Source organism: Centruroides vittatus, unplaced genomic scaffold (genome assembly GCF_030686945.1).
Source record: "Centruroides vittatus isolate TY-2023 unplaced genomic scaffold, ASM3068694v2 contig_3078, whole genome shotgun sequence".
In the NCBI taxonomy this organism is placed as follows: domain Eukaryota; kingdom Metazoa; phylum Arthropoda; class Arachnida; order Scorpiones; family Buthidae; genus Centruroides; species Centruroides vittatus.
In genome coordinates this window covers 105,145-129,810 of record NW_027121980.1, presented here as the reverse complement: position 1 = coordinate 129,810, position 24,666 = coordinate 105,145, and the positions used below count along the sequence as shown (strand labels likewise).

General features: G+C 30.1%; 1 protein-coding gene across 1 annotated transcript in view; it reads right to left on the bottom strand.

Moving 5' to 3' along the window:
• The window catches only part of ERp44 (Endoplasmic reticulum protein 44), a 36,172-nt gene extending 12,512 nt beyond the window's left edge, over positions 1 to 23,660 (bottom strand). Inside the window, exons 1-12 of the mRNA XM_067267740.1 lie at positions 23,484 to 23,660; positions 15,881 to 15,950; positions 12,624 to 12,733; positions 9,680 to 9,725; positions 6,074 to 6,255; positions 5,701 to 5,816; positions 5,561 to 5,621; positions 1,765 to 1,881; positions 1,569 to 1,680; positions 1,342 to 1,483; positions 417 to 525; positions 213 to 334 (exon numbers count right to left, since the gene is read on the bottom strand). Of these exons, the coding sequence (XP_067123841.1) occupies positions 245 to 334; positions 417 to 525; positions 1,342 to 1,483; positions 1,569 to 1,680; positions 1,765 to 1,881; positions 5,561 to 5,621; positions 5,701 to 5,816; positions 6,074 to 6,255; positions 9,680 to 9,725; positions 12,624 to 12,733; positions 15,881 to 15,950; positions 23,484 to 23,585 (1,257 nt within the window). The 5' untranslated portion in view covers positions 23,586 to 23,660 and the 3' untranslated portion in view covers positions 213 to 244. The remainder of the gene's footprint in view (positions 1 to 212; positions 335 to 416; positions 526 to 1,341; positions 1,484 to 1,568; positions 1,681 to 1,764; positions 1,882 to 5,560; positions 5,622 to 5,700; positions 5,817 to 6,073; positions 6,256 to 9,679; positions 9,726 to 12,623; positions 12,734 to 15,880; positions 15,951 to 23,483) is intronic.
• Positions 23,661 to 24,666: the final 1,006 nt, after the last annotated feature.

The window sequence follows — 24,666 nt, the reverse complement described above, 5'->3', positions numbered from 1 at the left end:
CACCATTGACCCTAAATGACTCATTTTGTAAAGAAATTCTAACAAACAATATTTCATAGAGGAATTAAAGAAGTGTTACACATAAAAAAAAGCAACTTAACACAATTTATAAATTTGAAATGTAATTTGAATAAATTAAACCAAACTTCCTAATGTTTTCAGTTTTCTTCTAATTTTTCTAAAAAATAAAATATATTTTTTAAAATAAATACCTCTTAAATGCACATTGGTTAATGCAGAAACATCATAATTCGTCACGCAGAAGTGTATATCTGTTCTTAGACGGAGCAAGTTTTCTGAATGTTGATTCTGGTGGATTAGTTGAAATGGGTTGCTGAAATTTCAAAACAATTTAATATTTCCTTTTCTATTTTTGACAACTCGCATAATAAGACAACTTATATCTTTACACTCACATCTGGTTCCGCTTCCGACTGCGTCACCGGATCTGGACCATAATGAAATTCTCTATGCAGTTTTCCAGAATACAGGTCAGATACAAATTCTTTTAATCTTCCAGGAATTCTATAAAAAATATTATAAAACTGAAAACCTATAATTTGTAACACATTATGAATAAAAACTGATCGTTTCTTGCATCAGTTTGTTTTTTCAAGTCAATTTTTAAAATATGATTATGAAATATGAAAATAATCATTGTCTTTATATCGATATATGACGTATACAACCGTAATAGTACCGTCGCTGTAAAAAGCTTCACTAGCTGGACCTCCACTGCAAACAGGTCACGTGATTAAAAGTTCTTACGGCGAGGGGTTTTACGCCCGTTTTTACGCTAGTGGAGTCTCGGCCTTAGTCTCTCCCTCTATTTACATTTTTCTTTGTTAATTTAATTTATATTTACTTGAAGAATAAATATTTGTTGTTTTATCGTTAAATGCATAGTAAAGTGTGTCATTCTCAACTCTCTCCTCTATTACAGACCCATTCATTCCCTCACACCCAACCACTCGCACAATAATTATTTGAAAGATTACTATGTGCCTAAAGTCACAGAAACAAGTCTACGCATACAATAATATAACTAAAGTTAAATTTCTTTCAAATCATTTGCAATACTTTGTGATGACATTAGTTTGATGTGAAAAACCATGCATTTTGCTACAAATAACTGTCAGAAGTTACTATGTGCAAAACTGAAATCTAGCACAAAATAGCATTATTCACTGATTAGGCATTATATCTTTGTGCAAAGTTACATTAGAACTTTGTATTTGTACTTTTACTTTATTATTTGATGTTCTCAAATTAAACTTTTTAAAGTTCAAATAATTTATTCAATAAATACTTTGAATGAATAAGAAAATGACAACAACTTACTTTACATCATTAAACTGAGGCAAAAGATACATGTGACGAAAACTGTCAATGGCAATTAATGGCAGATCTTTCTGTGACTTTCCAAGATGATGTAGAGGATGTGAAAATTTTACACCATCCGCCGTCAGAACATTAATGCTATCTGCAAGTCACATAGTAAAAATTTAACTAAATGGCAAAAATAATTATATAAACTATAAAAAACAAAAAAATAATTATAAACTGACGTTTATCATTTGACAGTTGACTCTGAACTTCTCTAGAGTATATCTCCACACTTTCCTTATCGTCAGGATGATGAAACAAAATCAGGAAAGGTAGACCTTCTTCTGTTAATTCCTGAAAATTAAATTTATTATATTGCAGTTTTTTTTTCAATATCAAATCTCTTTGCAAATTTGAGAAAAAAGATTAAAACTGTACCTCAGCATTTTCAAATGTTATTTCACGGACTAGAGGAATGCAGCGATTGGTTGCCCAAGCACTAAGTTCGTCGTAACTTAACAAGACACCCGGATAGATTTCATCTTTTTCTCCAAGCTGTAATTATATTTTTTTAGTATCAAATTTATTTGAAACATACTTACTTTGATATGCTTATTATAGTAACATTTAACACCTCACTTAATAATGTAATGCGATAAAAGTATCAAGAATCATTACTTCAAATGGAATACTTTGTAAAAAATATTTATTTATATAATATTTTTTACAAAGCAAAATTTTTTAGTTTGGCATTGATGTAGTGAAAACATTTGTTTCCCCAATCTCACAAATGATTAATTTTATATACAAATAAAACTTCAATTATACTATAAATAATATCTTATAACACTCAAATTCATGTACAATGTCAAAACTTTGAATATATTTAATACATAACAATCCCACATTTGGAATTATTCTAATAATTTAACTCATTTACTGTTACAAACTTACTACTATGTGTAATATGCTTATTGGACAATGTGTTAGGCACAAAAGTCCATTCATGCATTAGTAAATTTAAAATTGCCCACTGGCAAATCCTGCAATATTTAATTAATAATAAAATGTATAATAATTTCCACACAATTGTTTAAGTGTGACACAACTCAAAAAGAAAACTACTGACTACAGTTAGACTGAATACACACTCAACATTATTAATGCAATAATTTAAAATGCAAATTTAAATTATTAATGATATTGAGAATGTATTTATGTACATTTTCTATTCATTTCATGTTATCCAATTTCATAAAGTTAAAACATTTTAAGCATATGAAGTCTGTTTAAAAAATAACCCAACTTTTTGAATTGGGCAAAAATGGAGCGTCTTAGCATTGCGTGGTCGGCAACACTATGTTCGTGATAATCTACCTGCTTTACTTGAATTGTTGATATTTTGTTTTGTTCCAGTCTTACTTTTTTTGAGTGAAAGATGTTTCAGTATTTGTGGCAATTTTTGCAATGTACGATTTCTAGGAGAAAGTGTGCAATGAGTGCAATGTGCGATTTATAGGAGAAAGTGTGCAGTTTTGCTTGAAACTGGGGAAAACTTTTACAGAAACATTTCAACTTTTGAATCAAGCTTATGGAGGCGATGCTCTAGGTTGTTTGCAGTGTTATGAATGGTTTACCTGATTCAAAATAATCGTCAATCAGTTGAAGATGATTGTCGACCAGGAAAGTCTTCAACCTCAACTGACAACGCTCATGTTCAGAAAATCCAGGTGAGTGAAGTGAGTGCAAATCATCATCTGACTGTCAGAAAACTTGCAGAAGAGGTTGGGACCTCAATAGGGTCATGCCATGACATTTTAATGGAAAAATTGAACATGCATTGAGTTATAGCAAAATTTGTTCCTCACTTGATAACCAAATTACAGAAGGAAAATAGAGTGGACATTTGCCTTGAACTCCTTCAACAAGCCAACAATGACGAAACATTCATGCAAAGGATCATAACAGGCAATGAGAGTTGGGTTTATGGATACAACATTGAGAGAAAAGTTCAATCACAGTGGGTTGGAAAGGGATCTCCATGCCTAAAAAATCATGACAGTCTCAATCCAATGTCAAGGTGATCACTGTTTTTTTCAATTTCAATGGAGTTTTGCATTTTGAATTTTTGCCCCAACGTCAAACAGTCAACTGTCAGTACCATGCAGATTTTTTGAAACAAGTGTGTGAAAAAATTTGCAAAAAGAGATCAGAGTTGTGGCAAGACAATTCATGATTCCTCCACAATGACAATGCACCTGCTCACTCAGTCTTATCAACTTGCCAGTTTTGTGCCAAAAATCAAATGACTGTCCTTTCCAGACTCCCTACTCACCAGACCTGGCTTCTTGCAACTTTTTCTTGTTTCCAAAATTAAAATCAGTGCTGCACACCGTTTAGACACAATTGATGACATTAAAACAAATTCATCACATACATTGAAGGACATTCCAAAACAAGCTTACCAGGATTGCTTTGCAAAGTGGAAACACTGCTGTGATAAGTGTGTGAATAGGGGAGGGAGTACTTTGAAGGGGCAAGGACCAATAATCTGTAACTTAAAAAATAAAAATTGAAAAAAATAAAGTTTGGTTATTTTTTAAACAGATCTCATAACTGTATATCACTAACTTTATGCATTATATATTTATTATATATGCACAAAATTCAAAAATAAATCATCTTAATATATTTATAAAGAACAAATAATTTATCATTTTCTAATGGTGAAAAATTCATACAGAAGCATCTAGTAGATGGTATAAATAATAGTTTTGTGCAATTTTACATAAACCAGACCAATATTTACTAAGGACCAAATATACCAAACCAGACCAAAATTAACTAAGGATATTATTTTAAGAAAATTCTTAATTAAAAAATAGTTCCTACTTATACAATTTAAAATTACACACTTAGATGGATAGTCCAAATGCAAGTTTTCTCAGTTCGGCTATTAACAGGAATCTTATCTGAAGACCAAATATATTACAGATAAGAGACTTTACATGATTAGCACATTTCCACCAATTGCTTATGCATGTCAGTGCCGGACGTCCCAAACGCCCATTCATAGCAAATAACTGCTGACACTTCATTCTACGTATTCATTTATAACACGTATGTTTGCCATCTCATTTTTTGGCATATTGGGCAGCCAAGCTCTGCAAATAACATTGGCCCTTACTGCATATTACATCTCAAAATGATGGTATCTATCAGTACACAGGATTTTTTTTACCCTGTAAGTGCACAAGCCAGAAAACATGGAAACTACTCCATATAAATACTACTTGTTTAAAAAATATACAATATTTTATGACACATAAGACACAAGTTTCGCCCAAAAAAGGCTACAAATTACTCTGTGTTTCAGATGTGAAGATGCAATCTTCCAGAGGCAAATGAACTTTCCCAAATGGCTTTCAGCAGACTTCTACCTAGCCCAACTCTTGAATAAAAATGCTATTGTTTAATTATGCACATTATTTTTATTTTTTTGCTATAGCTAAGAAGTTTTAGCATATGGTAAATATTTTAATGAATTTAGCAGTTCTTTTAAACTCTTCTTTTTCCCCAGATTATAAAAATATGCATTCTAATTTTGTTTTTTTTTTTTTAAATCAGGATACAGTATAAAAATTTTTTGAGCTGAGTATCAAGTGGGCAGTATGGCTTAAATACACTAAGTACTTTTAGAAGAAAAAAATATATATATTTCTTACTAGACTATACAAATGCTTGAAACCATATCTATCCGTCCCTTCACACACTTTTGTACAGGCGTTAACAAGTCTATGGCAGAACCGTCCTTTTATTTGAGGCTACTGTCCGCCAACAAATGTAAAAAAGTTAAAAGTCTTCTAGCAGTAGCACACACAATTCTTAAAAATAATAATGTAATTATTATTTTTAAGAAATATATTTTTTTTTCTTCTAAATGTGAAATCGTTCCAGCAATTTTATATTATAACACTAAGTACTTGTTTTCCTAAATTTTCTGTACTGAAATGATGGTGCATCTTATTTGCCATAAATTATGGTATTAGTTAAAGAAGATTGAAAGCAATATAGTCTTCATAAATATCTAATTGCAATGTATTCCAATTGTCCCCTACACTTTAATGTTTAAAAATTAAACCAAAAAGTATATTTTAATACATAAACAGAATCTTGTATCTTACAAGTAAATCAAATTAATTTTTTTCAATATGATGTAAATTTTACCACTTACTTTAGTTCGAGATTGCTTGAAAATTATCTTATTTTCTGTTAGATTTGTCTGTATATCAGTTCTAAACAAAGAAATTCATGTTAAACATTAGATATGACTTAAAATATTTTAATATTTTTTCAATGTATTAAATTCATTACCTAGTATTAAGGAAAAATTGACAGTCATCTCTTAAGTCTGCGGCAACCTTGCGGAATACATTATATTCTGGATCTAACTGGGTCTTAAAATAAGCCACCATAGCTCTTTTGTTATTCTAATAAAAGAAAAGAAGTGCAATAAAACAAAATTTTTTCATAGCAAACAAACAATGTTAAATATCTTACATATTTTACTTCATATAAAAAAATTAGAAAAATTAAATGTTTCTCAACTGATTATCAACTACAAGGAATATTGGTTAAATCAGTCTTCCAGTTTATTAAAAATGGTCTTGTAACTAAAATATTCAGAAACACTATCCTAGCACACAATTTTATATATTTTATATTAATATACATAAAATTTACTAACATCTACTTTCTCCTCGTCTTCCAGCTGTTTGATTTCGACGATGGGATCCCTCAACAGATCACGAATATGTGAAATCAACGCTTCAGATGATCTCTGACCTCGGTATTCCCGTTTTATCTTACCATGGTGTATCACTTTTAGAGTGGGATATTTTGTGATGTGAAACCTTACGGCTACACTGGCTGCAAAAAGACAAAATATCATAATCAAGTAATGTACTAATATTTGCTTCCTTTTAATTTAACTTCCTTTAATTTAATTTAAATGTATATTTAACTTCATTAATCTATATCACATAAAATATGAATATCATTATGCAAACAAAATCATTGGCAGCGATTAATGAAAGAAGTCTAAATCTGAACCATTATTAAAATATTAAATAAATGAACAACATAATTATTAACCACAAGCAAATTTTATTCTATTAGTTACAAAAGCAACTCAAACAAATTCAATTCAATCTACTGCCCTCATAGCAGAAGCTCTGGAGTCATTGGATTATATGCCCATTATCACAAGTCAACAAAAAGATACAGAGTGAAAAAAAACGAAATCTAACAATTATCTACCTGTTAGCAGTTGATCAGTAATAGGCATATAGCACAAAAATAGTCTTCTAAGAAGTTTTCTTAATAAAAGTAAGTGAATTAAATTGGATATTTTCACATCACAAAGTGATTCACATCAATTATTATTATACTGAATGATAATATATAGAAATATATTAACTATACTGGATTAGAATTATAAAAAAATACCACCTTTTTAATATATAGTATATAGATAATATATAGAAAAATTTTTCATTCTAGAAATGACTGTTAAAGATTGATTTTCTCTTAGAATATAAAAAATGACAGAATGCCAAATTTATGTAAAATACATGCAAATGAATTTATATTCCCACAGCACTTGTTTTTCATAATTTTATCTGCTCAGTACTTTCAATTAATCTATAATACATTTACATAGGAAACTATGATCCAAAGATTGTCAAAGGCATCATGGTAGCATCAACACAATGTAAAGCTAAATGATTTCCTTTGTTAATTAAACAAAATTTATCATATAGAGGAAAACTTACAAATGATAAAATATTTAATGTGTTAAACAGTATAAGTAACTAAAAATTAATTTATAAAATTAATAAAATTTAAACTTATAAATGATCATCCAATATGCTTCTCATACTTCTACACATTAGTAAAAGGCACCTTTCTTTCTATGAAAAACAAATATATATTTGAGATGAAATTATTTGGTTCTGAGATAATGTTGTAAAACAAAATTTTACCACATTTACTCAAATGTAAGAAGCACTGTTTCCAGGCATCATAATTATTAGCCTCTAGTGCTATGCATCCAATTTTGCTGTTGGTATTTCCATTGCATCATTGTAATGATTTTATCAGACCAATATCTGTAATTGCAAATATTTAACAGGCTGACTTAACTCAATCTCACCAGTCAATTACACTATCACCACAGTTGAATATCCCAGAAAATTTAATGCAGTTTGACAAGTTTAACCAAAATGCAATATCTATAGAAATGAAATCTTGACATATAACCGGAAACAGGTTTAGCAATCTAAAACTGTTATTTATAAATTGATTTTGAATCATTGAAAAAACAATTAATTCTCATTCGGGAAAGACGTAAGGTAAGTAAATTCACTCCCGATTAACAGACTCCTTTAATCCAAAATGAATTGTGAAAGACTAACTCATTAGACAGGTTAAATTCAAAACTTAACTAAAACGAGATTTAACAACAGTGAAATTTAACATCCACAAAACTGCAATAGTTAATTTATAATTAGTAAGTTAATACTAGCAAGTTAAGTGATTACAACAATAAGTATTGGGTAAAAAAATTATTTAGTAATGAACAAATACAGTAGAGACTCGTTAATCGGAACCCCAGGTAATCGGAATCGCCGGTAATCGGAACGATTTTCAGTCGGACTGTGTCGTGCCGAATCGAACATTTTTGATACTAGATTTACTTCTAAAGTATAATTTTTATGTTTTTATATTCTTCAATATATTTATTTTGTTTGTACAAAATGCAGAAATAATTTTTAATGATACAATAGCCTCGATTATTATTATAAAAATTTTCGTTAGGCTTAAAATCGACGAAAATTCAACACAAAGCGACACACAACGGAGAAAAATTCAACACGAAGCAACACGCAACGGAGAAAAATTTGAACATCGCACAGGTTAATATATTTTTTCGTACATAATCGGTAATCGGAACAAATCACTAATCTGAACAACCAGAGTCCCCAATTGATTCCGATTTTCGGTTCTCTACTGTAATTATTTTGAACAACAAAAGAAAAAGAATTAACAACTTTTATTCAACAAAAAATATCTCCTCCTCCAATATCAAACTTATAAATGCAACTGTTCTCAAATAAACTGTCTATTTGTCACAATCTGAATGCTTCTCACATTCACTCGTGATGGCTGCTGGAAATTTTCAACTCTGCTCATTTTTTGCAGTCTCTTAAGCACCAAATGCAACATTACATTTGTATCATTTGAATACTGGTTCAGGAAGATAATCATATAACACTAACATAGAGTATAAGTTAATATAAACTTTAGACACCTTAACATTTATAAAACTTGGTAAATAAAACTCAAGAGGGAATCTTCTTTCACGTTTTATTTACTAATTTAAAAACCGATTAACAATTAAAAGTCATTTATTAGTTTAAGTAAGTTATAAACTTTCACCTTTTGGTCAAAAAACTTGAAGTATATGAAATTTATGCAAAACTAAGAATATAGAAAATAAAACAAATTTTTAATTACAGATAATTAAATAAAAGGATATAGAAACTAAAAACTGATCAATTTTACCAAACTTTGGTATAAAAATCAAAATTAGGTATAGTCTGTTAGAATCGATAAAACTCAGATGGAAAAATCACAATTATATTTATTACTGTATTCAACATAAAGTAATATATTTTATTTATTGCTTTCAAATGTTTTTGCTTCTCCATAAACTTATTTGCAAAATATAAGTTAGGAAATAAATAAAGTATTTAATACTAAACAAATTTTATTAAAAATATTTTTTAAACTAAACTAGTAATAAAGTTGATATTGTATAAAATATTAATTTAAAATAAATTTCTGAATGAAGAATTTTAGTAAAAGATTGAAACATTTGTAATATATTTCAATTATTCACCTGTGAAAATTCAGAATTTAAGAACTTGATTTGTTCTTTGAAAGAAAACAGTTTATATTTTTTCACAACCTTTTGTACTTCTCATCCCATGGAACACTCAACACACAAATAAAAAATGAAGCATAAAATGAAAATACTTTAAATTTATAATTTTATACAAGAATTTTTAATGCACATTAACATGCCTCATTAGTTTGAAGATTCAATAACTTTAAAATCAATTTAACAATGTCTATATTTAATATGTAATACATAATATGTAAAGATATATATATATATCTTTACATATTATGATTTTATATATATAAATTTTGTGACTTCACAAAAATAATTACTTTATTATCTAAAATTTCTTATAAAAATATACAAAATTAAATGATTAAAACTCACTTTCTTTGTCACAATCAACTTTTCCCAATAAAAGTTTTCCTTCTTCCTTAAAAGAAATAAAATTATTATAAGTTTAGTCTGTTCTTTGTTATCGTAGACTCCATCTAATACTCATACATCAAAATATTACTCTTATTAAAGGAGTCGGTTTTATTTGAGAGTAAAATGGTTGTGAAATGCTGGTTAGAACATACTTTCAATTTTGGATGTACAGTACAAGTAGTTGCATTGAATACAGATGATGAGACAGTCTCAAATGGCATTTTTATTTTTTTAAACCTTAATTAAAATGTGGACTCCTTTAATTAGTATAGCATTTTGATGCTATAAAAGTATGTTATAAATTTTTGTTATAAAAGTTTAATTATTTAATTTTATATATCATAATCATATATTGAATTGAAACCAGGAATTTAACTATTCTAGCTTTTATAAAAATAGCTTCAAACAATATTAAAATTTGATGAATGCAAATAGGCAGTTGGATTCATTCCCAAACTATGAATAGATAATACATTAATATATCCTCCATCAGCTTGTCACTTCCAATATTTGACTGTATGTTTTATTGCTAAATATCTGAAGTATGATTTAAAAATAATCTGGAATATGGTTATATGTGATTTATAGCACATCTGATTTATCAGTGTCATTACACTTAACTATAATGTACAGTACTTCCAATATTTGAATAATTATGAATACATGGAAGAAATACTAACTACTCCATCAATGCTTGGATGCTTTGTTACTCCAATTTAATCCAAAGTTTCTCCTTTATGATACTGTCATGCAATTTTTCATTATTTGTGTACACATTTCAGTTACCACCTGCTTCACATCATTGCCTGATTACATCAGTTATGTCATAACAGAAAAGGTAATCAAAATTATGCAGAAGACAGGTGTTAAATAAAATGCAAATATGACTGGTGAAAAAATTGCACAATGGCAATGTTAAGGAGAAATTTTGGTATAAATTGGAGTAACAGAGTTGAGCATTGATGGATTAATTCCTATACATATTTCAGAGACATATTTTCTTAATTTTTCTTAACATGTTTGTTGAAGATTGACATGATTTTGCAACATTTGGACACTGGAAGTTTTTGGTAAATTGTGCTTGTGTTATTTTTTGATGTTATTTATTACTACATGGAAGTGTAAAAAACATTTTAGAGATTATAGTTTATTGCTTAGTTTCATACTTTCCTGGGACACATTTAATTATAATAGATTTTCATCATTTTGTCCTCAGGTAAATGCCAGTGACCCAGTTTTGTGTCATGTCATAAAATTCCATAAATATTGCTCAAAATAAAAAACAGTCCTTCTTGAAATCCTGTCTTTATTTTCAGTTTCTTCTTGTAAATCATGATAAAGTGATCCCCTAAGATCCTAGACACTCTGTACATCAATTTATTTAATCCTCTTTAATCCATCAAAAGTGTTTCAGATTTTTCACCCCTCCTTGATTGAATAAAATACACATTCTGTTTTTACATTATTAAAATTTCATTAAAAATCTTAACATACTTTTTTTAGTGGATGATGTTATGTAAGAAAAGACATTTGTTATTCTTAATCTGTATATAACAGTGACATACTTTATGAAAAAAGAAATGGGCATATTCAGTGCATCTTTATCTTTCAATGGCAGCAGTGAAAGCATTAAATAATATGACACAAATGTGAGATTATAAAATCAAAAGAAGAAAATTAAGCAAAACAAATGATTTCTTTGGCAGAAATAACATCTTTCTGCCAAGATACCAGCAAGCAATTATCAGAAAATGTTTTCTAATAGTCAATCATGAATATGACAGTGCTAGAATCACACAAATTCCTTATATTTTGCAAATGTAAAAAAGAAGTGTTAGTTCATTGGGATAAAATGTAGCAGCCATGTTGCAGTTATATATTTGGTCTAGCCAAGTATGTTAAAACAATTAATTATAATAACGCAAGGCAAATCAGTAGTGTTGGAAATACATTCAATTTTGCTAAATTAGCTTACAAGTTTATACAAGACCCTAAGTAGTATAACATCACATTTTGCATTAGTCGCTACAGGAATTTTAATACTTTTGTAATTTTATATATTTTACTCCATTTTAAAAAAAATTGTACATTTTAAGATGTTCTTTAAAGTATTAGTACAATTTTTATATTCAAAAACTGGTTATATCAATTGTTCCGAACAAAATAGTAAATTTGTAAGTTTAAATTGATTAACTCAAATAGAGCCAAAAACATTTCCTAAGTAAATAATCATTTATCTGAAAGAAACAGTTATAGTTTATTTAATTGATTTTTACCCTTTTCTTTTAAATTGATAATAGATAGGTGGACATGGGTAAAGACACGACAACTTGTCACTTTATGAGGCCAACATTCAACAATTGATCAAATCTAGATACTTCATGCTAATTCCTCACCATCCAGTATCCTTTGTGAACTTGGTAAATACCATAATGCACATATAAATTAAAAAGTCTTATTGCTAGTAAGGGAGAGAGGAAGAGTTTAAAACCTCCCCTTTAAATAAATAACTAAATTTCAGTGCTCTGAAGACTTCATTAATTAAAAACTATTTCATATTTTAGCTATGATCTGTATTTAACTGTAAAAAGTAGTATAAAAAAAATTTTTATAATAAATATAATAATAACTGTTACAAAATTTAAAATTTCTTTATTATTTAAAATTTATAATTGATTAAAAAATAAAGTGGCATTATTTGATTATCATAAAGGAAGCAGACTTCATGTCATAATCTCCAAATTCAAGGTCTATATTTTTATTCCTATAAGATAAAAACAAGTTTATTCCGTTCTCTATAAATTATTCTGTAAAAACATTATTGAATTTCAAATTTTCCACAAATGGTTAACACACACATACACAAACTGATTAAGTAATTCGTTCTGATAAAACTACTTACAGGAAATTCTTGTTTTAATTTATCTGCAGTTTCATCAAACACCGGTGCTAAAATCTGACTAAATTTACACCAGTCTGCATAGAAGTTCAAAAAGACTAGTTCGTGATTGCCTAAAAATTGAAGAAAAATGTGTATATATTTTGATGTATTATTGAGTAGCAATAAATAATTATAAATAAATAACAACTAACCCGTTAGAAAGCTATACATCCACAAGAGCCGAATTATCGGGCTAGAGTTGGCTATAATAAATAAATAATAAATAAGACAATTTGGCACTAGAGCTTGGCGTTAGGCGCCATCTCTTACTAAACTTAATAATTATAATTAAATTAAATAAATAATTTTAATAATTTGAAACTGGAGGAAAAGAAATCGGCCCGAAGCGGGACTCGAACCCGCAACTTCTGCTATCCGTGCAGACACGTTACCAGTTACGCTACCCGGACCTTCAGTCCGATCGCCTCCTCCAGTATAAATAAGCTAACATGACGACCATCGACGGTCATTACAATGCCGGCTGGGGACACAGTTTTCCTCCAGTTCCAAATTATTAAAATTATTTATTTAATTTAATTATAATTATTAAGTTTAGTAAGAGATGGCGCCTAACGCCAAGCTCTAGTGCCAAATTGTCTTATTTATTATTTATTTATTATAGCCAACTCTAGCCCGTATATATTTTGATGTATTATTGAGTAGCAATAAATAATTAGTTATTACTTCTAAATTACCACTTAAAATTTAACTTGTTTTATACACAAAATCTATTAGCCTTTATTCTAAATACAACCATTACTGTTTATTTTATTTCATTAAATCTCCATTGCTCTTTATTAAACAACATAAACATTATCTTTCATTATATGACTAAGCATTATGACAAAATAATAATGTCTGAAAACAACAGAATATGCTTCAAAAAGAAAATGAATTCTACCTAACTACAAATTAATGTACACTTTCTTATATATAAAATAAAATTAATAAAAAGTAAATTTTATTAGTTTAAAGCAGTGATGAGCAACCTTTTCTGGATGAAGGCTGCAAGGAAGCTTTGTAAACTTCCAATGGACTGCATATCGTTTTACTTATGAAGTTGCAAGCTTTAAGCCTGCCAAGTACCAACATACTCCATAACCACCAGACACCACATACTAAAATAATATATGCTAATAATGTGAAAAATAGCTTATTCTCATCCTTTCACCGGTCAAGTTTAATTTGAATATTCTTCATCATAAATAACATCCTAATTAATGTTCCAAAATGGCATCAGATGAAAACAGGAAGATAAAATTACTTGACGAAGCCTCAGGCCACATACTAGAAACTGCAGGTTGCTCACAAGTGATTTTAAAGGCTCATTTATAGGCCAATTATAAAGTGAAGCTTCAAATTTTAGTTCTCACCAGAGAAATAAAGACCTAGTGTCATTCATAGTCAAAATCTGACTAGAATCTAACTAATAATAGCAAGGTTGAGGACGAAGTTTTAAACGCAAAAACATGTACATCAGATGTTTGGCGCCTCTTTCCTGTAAGTCTAGAAGTTTGACAATGGTGTTTGGAAAGTCAGTGGAATCATGCTCGACATTCCATTGTCAAACTTCTAGCCTTATGGGAAAGCAGCGCCGAACGCCCGACATACACGTTTTCACGTTTAAAACTTCGGCCTCATCCTTGCTAATATAATATTGATGCCAAACTTCAAAGATGAATGTTATTTGATTTTAGAGTTGTTTCTACACCAGAATTCTTATTATAAACTAAACAAAACAGAAGTACAGTAGCTCCTTGCTATAATGCACATGTAAAAAGACAAACCAAATATAATAAAATACCAACGATCGCCTTAAACATTGAGCTATAAATTGGCTAATTAAATGATTGATATAAAGTAATTTGTTACTAGAGGTAGATATTACGCACCATCTCTTATCTAAGTTAATAATTATAATTTAAGTAAATATTAAATAAATTGATGGCACCTAACGTCTACCTCTAGTTACAAATTCCTTTATATCAATCATTTAATTAGCCAATTTATATCCCAATTTTTAAGGCAATCGTTGGTATCTTATTATATACTCATCAAGCTTGGTAATGTTTATTTATATTACAGACCAAATAAATGATATATCAGATGACATGACAACCAATAGATCTATCAACTAACTATTTTGTCTATTTTCAATCTCCATGCAGACTTGCTTTTTTGTGAGTTATATTTTGTGCATTAATAGTTTCAATGCCAATGATTGGAATAAAGTAATATTTCTTTGTCAGTAGAAATTCAATGCCAACCAATATTTTAAAAATTATTGGCTAAAGCACTTTTATATTTGAAGACAAAATAAAAACAATCTATCCAAACAAGTGACACAATGAGGTATGATATAATAAGGAACTACTGTAATACACTTTAATGACAATGTAGTCAAAACTTACATTACAAAAAAAATCAACTTTCTATGATAAATATTAGATTACAAAGATAAATATATAATACTAAGTCAGTGTTTTTCAACCTTTTTCGTTGAGTGGCACCCCTGGTTGAAAAATAAAAAATCGCGGCACCCTTCACCAGCCGCGGATCTAGAATCTGAAAAAGGGGGCTTCAATGGGGAGACAGATGAATCTTTTGAGAAACGAATATTATGCACAATGCTGGGGTGGGGTCCGGAGAGGGAGTCCCCTCACCGAGAAGAAAAATTTTAAAAATTGACAGTTTTAAGTAGCATTTTAATGCAAAAATAATGTTTCTACGTGTTCAAAATCAAAATTTAAGTCCATTGAATTTTGTCGAAATACTGACAATGAGTTATCTTGAACTACATTGAAGTAAATTTCCAAGAAAATGCCCAAAGGTGTTAAACTTTGCAGCACCCCGGTTGAAAAAACACTGTACTAAGTCATTAGTTAATAATAATGGAAATGATGTAATGTCAAGCACTGCTTGGTTTACACAGCAAACTTAAAATTCTGTAAGCACCACACTACAGTCAGAGTAATAAATTCAGATATGATTAATAAACCTTTATAAGAAATACTTCAAACTCCACACGAAATATGCAAATTTTAATATTAATGTAAATAAATTTGATTTGATAAGTTATTTTAAGAGAAATTTAACAAGAAAATCTAATCTAGTTAAAAACTATTAAATAAAGTAAATTTTACAATATTTAATACTAACAGATTAAATCCATAACAGTTACCACTCTTAAAAATATTGTAAAATTCAATTATATTTACCAACATGCCTATCAAAGTTTTCCGAAGTAAGAGCTACGGATCCACCCTCGGCAGAATTCCAAAGGCACACCTGAAATATAAAATTCACTTTTGTTAATGAGAACATATTAAACAGCTTTTTACAATATTTTTATGTTTTCTAATGCAATTCTTAAAAAGAAATATTTAGTAAGATTCACACAAGTGCAATTAAAATTTTGTGTTTGAGAAATAAATTTTTTTTTCTATGACTTAACAGCAACTTCATCAATTTCAGAGTGTTGTGCAATAATTATTTCTGTGAAGACTGCCTTCATATTACACTGAATAAATGAAGACTTATGCAAGTTACCGTACAGAATCATTAAAATTCAGAAGGTGCACTCCGTAAACGAACAAGTACAAGTAATCACTAGTGTAACAAATTTCTGGCTTTATATTATATGGTGACATTAACTGGAATTTTTTACTTATTAATATGAAATTAACTAAAATAATGAAGAAATTTACAAATATTATAAAATTTATTTTATACATTAACAGAAAATTTTATATATAATGCATTAAAATTCAAGTAAACTATAAATATTATATATAAACTGTAACTTTTCTCAGATCAGATGCATACAATTAAGGCTCTTTTCTATTCTATGTGGATAACTAAAGTAATAAAATTAAATTTATTGTAAGATAGTGATATTCCTACCCATTTGTGCCACGTTATTTAGTAATTTATTTATAGTGTAAAAATAATTTATGAACTCCAGCTGTTAATATATAACTGTATAAACAGATGGCTAGAAGTCACAAATCTGTACACACAAAATGCATGAGTCATCATATAATATATGCATTTTATGAGATGAATCAGAACTCTGAATAATATTGTATCAAAATGCAATTGATTAGATTGCATTTAAATTTTAATTCATAGATTTAATTATTTATATTAAGAAAGTCTCCTAGAACGGATGGAAAATGTGTCACATTTCTAAAATTAACTGCAAAGCTATACAAGGTTAGTGCAACATATTTGTATTTACAGATCAGGTTTTACAACAGGAAGTTATTGTTTTGTATTCTATTTTTTTGTCAATGAAAATATGTCAACAAGCTTGCCATTTTCAAACTAACAATTGAAAAAAGTTGATTATTTTCAGTATTATGGGTTTTTCCATAAATGTAACAACAAAAGATGAAACAATAAATTACAGTAGAGCGTCGTTTATCCGAATTAATTGGGGACTGGGGTTATTCGGATAACCAATTATGTATGAAAAAATATATTAACCTATCCAATTTTGAAATTTTTCTTCGTTGCGTGTCGCTTTGTGTTGAATTTTCGTCGATTTTAAGCCTAATGAAAATTTTTATAATAATAATCGAGGCTATTGTATCGTTAAAAATTATTTCTTTATTTTGTACAAACAAAATAAATATACAGTACAGCATCGATTATCCGACTTCCAATTAACCGACCGCGTTCTATCGGCAAATTCAAATGTCCGCTAGTGATGTGGTGCTACAATATTTGGTTATGTCTTGGCTACTTTAATATTATTTTTGTTAAATTTTTGCATGTTTTAGCTGGCAGCACTGGCTCAACCACGAAAGGGAGGCTAGTATTTAAACCAGGCCTAATACACTATACTAATAATGTATTTTTTCATACTTTTCAGTTATCCGACCAACCCCAGTCCCCAATTAAGTTGGATAATTGATGCTCTACTGTATTGAAAAATATTAAAACAAAAAAATTATATTTTAGAAGTTAATCTAGTATCAAAAACGTTCAATTCGGCACGACACAGTCCGACTGGAAAGCTTTCGGTTAACCGGCTTTCGGATAAACAACGCTCTACTGTATTACAGTGTAACTTTAAAAAGATATATTGGGCAATTAATAAATTATGAGTATGATAAATTACACAAAAGTCCCTTTCTTTCTTGGTATAAAGGCATCCTGAAAGTCCTTTCTTGATGCATGTAATGGAAACTGCACCAACCTCCTGAAAACATAGACATTGGTTTATTTGAAATAATGCATACAGCCGCAACCAATGAAGATCCATTTTTTAAAACATTCTGTTATAATCACTGAATTTATTGTATACATTAGAAAGTTTAGAATTTTACAACTATTAGACAAGTTGTATGTATCCAACATAAAAACATTTGGTATTGCAATTCCCTCTAAGCTGAAGCATATGTAGTACACCATAATGAACTAAATTTCATATGTAAATTATATTTTAAAAAATGAACAAATCTATAATTACTTAATTTTATTGATACATTCCATGCAAAAGTACAAAGCATACAAATTTTAAATAATTTTGCTATGCAACAGAATTAAAGCACTAACTATGTACTATCCAAGAAATCAGTTACATGGATGGTATAGATGATCAGTTTCATGACTGATCATTCATTACCTTATCATACTGTTTAGGTATGTTTAAATTCTAATTCATAGTTAGGCTGGATTCTTACTACCAAATCCAATTCTGAGGGTCCAAAATGCCAGTATACAGTTTAGTCAAACTGGGAAAAAGATGAGACCATTCAACTATCCATCCGGTGCCAGAGACCAACACTTTATATAACTAAAATATTGTACAGTACATATGAAATATGTAAACATATGTTCCAATCATGGTCAAGTTAACAGTACTTTAAGAAAAGCAGGATTTTGTTGAATTTTGCTGTACATTCAAATATGCCAATGAATATAAAATGGTCACAATTAGCATAGAATGATTAATAATTGCTAATTATGCTTGTATATGATGTTACCATAAGCAAAATTATTATGTCAAATAACTGACCTTATAATATTAGTAAAGAATCCTAAGAATAAATGACTTTATAATATTAATGGAAGTTGTGACATATCCATAAGAAAACATATTATAGAAAATATCTATAGAGTACATTTGTATTTGTGCTCAGTTCATAGTCACCTGTCTACAAAAGTCTGCAATTCTGTCTTCTGCACCATTTTAAAACACATTGTCACAGGAACTTGATATGCTGGTCCAGCAACAGACAGAAAAGTTGAGTTAGACAGACAGTCTCTTGTCTGGCATAATGAAAATTGGCAGCTCTTCTTGTCACAATAACAGTCAAAACTGATTTCAGCAGTGCTATGCAAATTCAGTCTTATTCTGGTGTTAGTAGGTAATCTTTTATACATTTGCAAAGAAAAACAACCACAAAACTATCAGGTTCTGTTTAAAAGCAAACGGAGAAATGTTTTTTATGTATTCATGTAAAAATATAAAGTTATGAAAAATGTCAATGATTCAGTTATTGATAAATAATCATAAATTCCACTTACAGGGCAACAAATCAGCTCATAACTAAATGTGATGTGTCATCTGATCATAACAACATTTAATATATATTAAAAATAAATAACTACTATTTAATTATGAATTTTCCTACTTCTGTATGTGTACAGCTTAATAAGCACTACAAAAATTAAATTCAAACTGATAAACTGTATATAAATAGACATCATTAAATACTTTATAAACCATTAAAAGTATTTTTATTCATTGTGTTTTATTTTGTTTAAAAATAAATCTAAGTCTAATAGAAACTCAATGTATACAAAAACTATATCTTCTTATAGCAAATTTCTTTAAATATTTAGAGCCAAGTGATTCTGAGTCTTGCCAGCTCATGTTCAAGATATAAATTATTCTAAAACACAAAAAACAAATGCCCAACATTCAAAATAATAATAGAAATTTAAAAGGTAAATACTGTTTTAAAAATTTTGGGTTCAGCATTTTTTTGGGACACTTTATATCCTTATGATGTCACTTCCAATTTCATTTTACTTCAATGATAAGCAATAATACCTTTTTGAATTGCTTTTATTTTTCAATTATGTCATACAGAATGCAAAATTACTACAACATGTACAGTACCTTGTGTTGGGGAAGTATAATGGTTCAGCTTTGGGAGCAGCAAAGCTATACTGTTGGCGATAGTTGAGATGTTGTACAGATCCTCAAGCCATCCAGTATCCTGACCATTGAATGATAGAGTCACACCAACATTAAATTTAGAAAGTGGAGATTTATATTCTGTGTGTACATCAGCTCTTAAGGATGCCATACTAACATTGATACAGGAGGACCGAACGAAAAGTAGCCAAGCAATTACACAACAATTAAATGTTCATCCATAGATCTCATAAACTAACAAAGCAACATTTGTGTGTGAGGGTGTCTGTAACAGCCTTGTTTAGACATTGGAACATCTCTATGCTACATGTTCACACACATATCAAGGCTAATGGAGTATAGAGCTAATGGAACCGAGTTGAGTGCCACCCATATGCAGGCAAAGAAAACTGCTTTGGGAAAACACGTGAGTCTTTGGGTTAAATACGTATTGAAACGTAGTGCTTGTTTTCTTCCTGTGATAATGAATCACAGCTCTCTGCCTCACAAAACTTCAAAAAATAACTGTTGTGTGGTCGGCAGTAGTGTTACTTAAATTACTGCACTGCCAGGTACAAAGTTAACCAGTAATGTGCAATAGTATTTTTTAACAAATCTATATTAATATTGATAATATGACATATGTACGTGCAGAATCAATACATCAAATCAAAATGATCTACAGTCACTTCTCTAGTTACAACCATTCACACTTATAACAAAAAAGTTCATTAAAAAATTTTAAAAATGTATCAATTTTTTATAGTTTCAAATATATATCGTATACATATATATCTTGCACACTTCTGGCGATTGATTGCGGCATCTTTAGTTTTGTTCTGCAGTTAGTTACCCTTTATGTGCACTTGTGTAAGATGGCTAACTGTTTTGTTGTTAAGTACATACAGTCACTTCTCAACTTATGACCATTTCAACTTATGTCCAAAGTTGCGGAACCGAGCCCCATCATAAGTCAAGAAGTGATTGTATTCACTAATGCAGGCATTACTTTGACCGTAAACTGTTGAATGTATGTATATATTATATATTATTTTTAAATATATACTTATAAATTATATATAAATTTATAATTTATCAAATTTCTATTTATTAAAATATATATAGTGTTACATGTAACATACAAAATTCATACAGAATAAATTTATATATTGCAAGAATGCTATTATTCCTCAACAACAATCAAATGAACAAAATGTTGAAACAAAAATAACAAACATGAAGTACTAAACTTTAAAATTATCCCATTGAAAAATCACTGATAAGATCATCATCATCAGAATCTTCCTCAGTAGAATGTTTTTGTATGGTTAAAGCAGATGATGGTTTCCAAGTGTAATATTTTATCGTTGTTGCTTTTAAGTAGCTCCTTTGCTAATAACAGTGCTTCACACGAATCAATAAGAACTCAATTTTCTAGTTTAATTTTTATTAAATTTAATTGCAAAAAAATACATTCAACTGCTGCACTTGAATGAGGAAGCAATAAAAACATCTATTTACTGCCAAAGTAAAGCTATAGAAATATAGAATAAAAATTAATGTTTTGAAAGGTACTAAATTGAAAGGGAAGGTATTAGGATTTCATGAATGGTACTAGGAAAATGGTGTTGGGTATCTTGGTACCTGAACAAGTAAAAAGGTACTAGATTAGTAGAAAACTGGTGTGTGCCTTTGTAGCCCTGATTCTGTTACCCGGCATTGCCACTACAGGTGCCTCACTCTCGTTTTGCTGTTCCTTCCACTAGCTCTATAGTGGAATATTTAGTGCAGTATTGTGCACCACATTCTTGAAATACCACTTCCCTTCTTACCAATCACTTCCTGTATAATTGGAATCTAACAAGTCACAATAAATGCAACTACTATCCCACTAAAACTAATAACACCCTCCATAGATTGGACAAATATATCATCTTCAAAAAGATTGGGAAACTCCTTTCAGAAAGTTTGGACATCAAAAACAATGGTATCTACAAAATTAGAGACTGCCTTGTGGAAATTTGTAAAAAAAAGTAAGTTTATGCACCTTAAAAGACAGGCAAAAATAGTATCAATATTAGGGAGCACCACTGCTCCATCTGCAACTCAAGTCAGGGCAACATAACCACATTGCTGCAGCCCAACTGCAACCAAATCAACCTTCTTCCCAAACATCCAACAGATGTTTATTAAGTTATTTTGTTATTAAGTTATTTTGCACAATGTCCTGCCAGATTTGTTAGATAACATACTTTTCATATTACGATTGAACTACGACGAAGCACCGCTGCATTCTTTGTTGATCGTTTTCCAGTAGTCGGACACAGCACATCCCAGTCGGCAGACGGGCCGCAGTAATACGGGACGATCTAGCGGGCCACGTACTCATGCCGTCCACCAGATCGGCCAATCCGAATCCCATAGATGATTTTTCACGGGGCATCTCGAGACAGTCATCTACAATCGGTAGACTCTAAGCAAGATCCAACAACTGCCCGGCAGGCGGCCATCCCAAACATAAATGCCACACTGCAACACGTACAAAGAATTACAACTCGAGATGCAGCCACTCATTCCTCAACAAGCACGGGTCGTCTCGAACAGTCACTATAAAATAACATAACCGGTTACACTAGAATTCAACAAGTAACTTCTTTCCGTAAGAGTTATTTTTAATTTCCATCTCCGTAAGGGAAGCAACATCATAAACCTTTTGACGCAAAGCATCCCCGAAAGGCCACATCGAATGAAAAAACAGCTAACATTTTTTGGGGTCGATTTTCTCAAAGGAATCGCGTTAGGCAACCACAGTACGACAGATTCCGATCACTCCACACATATTATATTTGTAGAACATACGGATTACAAAATTCCCTTTAGCGAAGCAATTAAAAATAATTTTCAAAATTACAAAACAAAAATTTGTATGTACCCAATCTAACTAGAAAAAAGAAAAAGACTTTCAAACAGAAGAACTAAAGCAAGGTCGTTTTGTCCCCACAAGAAATTTTATTCACAAACACCGCAACGTCGTCCGGCAGAAGTAAGAGATTTCCATTAAAACACATTCCGACATTGCAATACACGGCAAGAAAAAAAACACAAAAGAACGTCAAGCTAGAGGCGGATCCGTTTCTCGACCATCCCGCCCGTACCCAAACGTCTCTCGACAGAGTTTGAAGATATTTAATTAAGTAAAATAAAGTATATTTGACCAATTTCTCACTCAATTTTACAAAAACTTACATTCCAGCCACATCTGACTTTAAATAAATGAATAAATCACCATTCTGTACATGTGTAAAGGTGTGTCAGTGTAAAAATGCATCAGAGGTACATTTTGAAGAAAATTATCGACACAATAAATAGATACAGTTGAATTAATAGACTTAATTCATATAATTAAAGAATTTTATCGAAACTGATTAATTTGGGAGGGAAATTCAAGTGAATTTCGTCAAAACAGATTTCAATGTTCAAATGGAAGTTTGTGATGACGTGTCAATTGATTTTTGTGACGAAAATGGAGAAAAGTGACGTTGTGCCTGGCGTATTTTTATATTTAGTGATTTATTTAAGTTTTTCTGATGTAAAATAACAACAAAAATATGGAAATGTGTTAAGACTAATTCTAGGGTCGGTATTTTCATTGTAAATAAATGGCTTACCGTTAAAAACACAACATAATACGTCGGTATTACAACATTTGTCGCCGTTAACGTCATTCTGGTCGAAAAATAATGAGTTAAACTGCTTTTCTTGATAAACATTTGATTTTTAATACATGACCGAACGCCAAACCAAAAACCCGGTAATGCCGTTTACTACCGTCGGGTGGCACGCTGATGTTGCCAACTCGGAATAGTTAAATTTAAGATACCATCGTTTATAATTTTTACGATTAATTTAATTATCTCCTGTTAAAATGTTGTGTTACTCAAATCATTACGAAATAATAATAATACATTTTTATAAGAAATACTTCTTTTTAATTTTTAACGTGATCGGAAACACAGAGTATATATACAGGTACGCCTCACTTTACGACCTATCTGCTTACCGACCACTCGCACTTACGACCAATCGAGTTTCGACCCGCAATTCGGGAATCCCCTTTCTCAGCTTGAGTGTCGGTCAGTGAGTGGCGCACGGTGACATGCGCACTAAGCGTACTATAATAGTCTTATAGTACTATAATAGGCTAATAGCGTACTATAATAGTCTTTTTATGAATAAATTTGAAGTTTGTTGCACAATTTGTATAATTTTACAACGATCCTATATCTCCGGCGCGAATTTCTCGCTTATCGACCAATTCGCTTAACGACGTAGTCGTCGGAACGGAACTCGGTCGTAAAGTGAGAAGTACCTGTACTACCTAAGCCCGAGTTCAGTAAAGCCCTGGTCACACTATGCGATTTCCAGCCGCGCAGGCGACTGCAACCGCGACGGCTGTTCCCGTTAACTAGTAATCCCCCCTCGAAAACCTGCGCGACTGCAACCGCAACTACAAACAAAAAGTTTGTTCTACTGGCGACGGTTGCAAACGCGCATCCAATCAGAAAACGTCTTTGTGTCACGTCATACTTTGTGTTGTATATTTGTCAACATATCTCGATCATAACATTTGTATTAACTCAGTTTCAGTACATTTAAATGCTATATTTGATACAAATCAAATCTGAATTTATAAAAGTTATTGTTAGATTTATTTTAAAAAGTTTGATTACTTTTAATAATATACAGTCAAACCTGTTTTTATGCGGGGATAGGGACCGCATTAAAAAAAACGCATAAAAAAATCTCACAAAACTTCACGAATGGCTGTAAATAATAGTTTTCGCAACACAA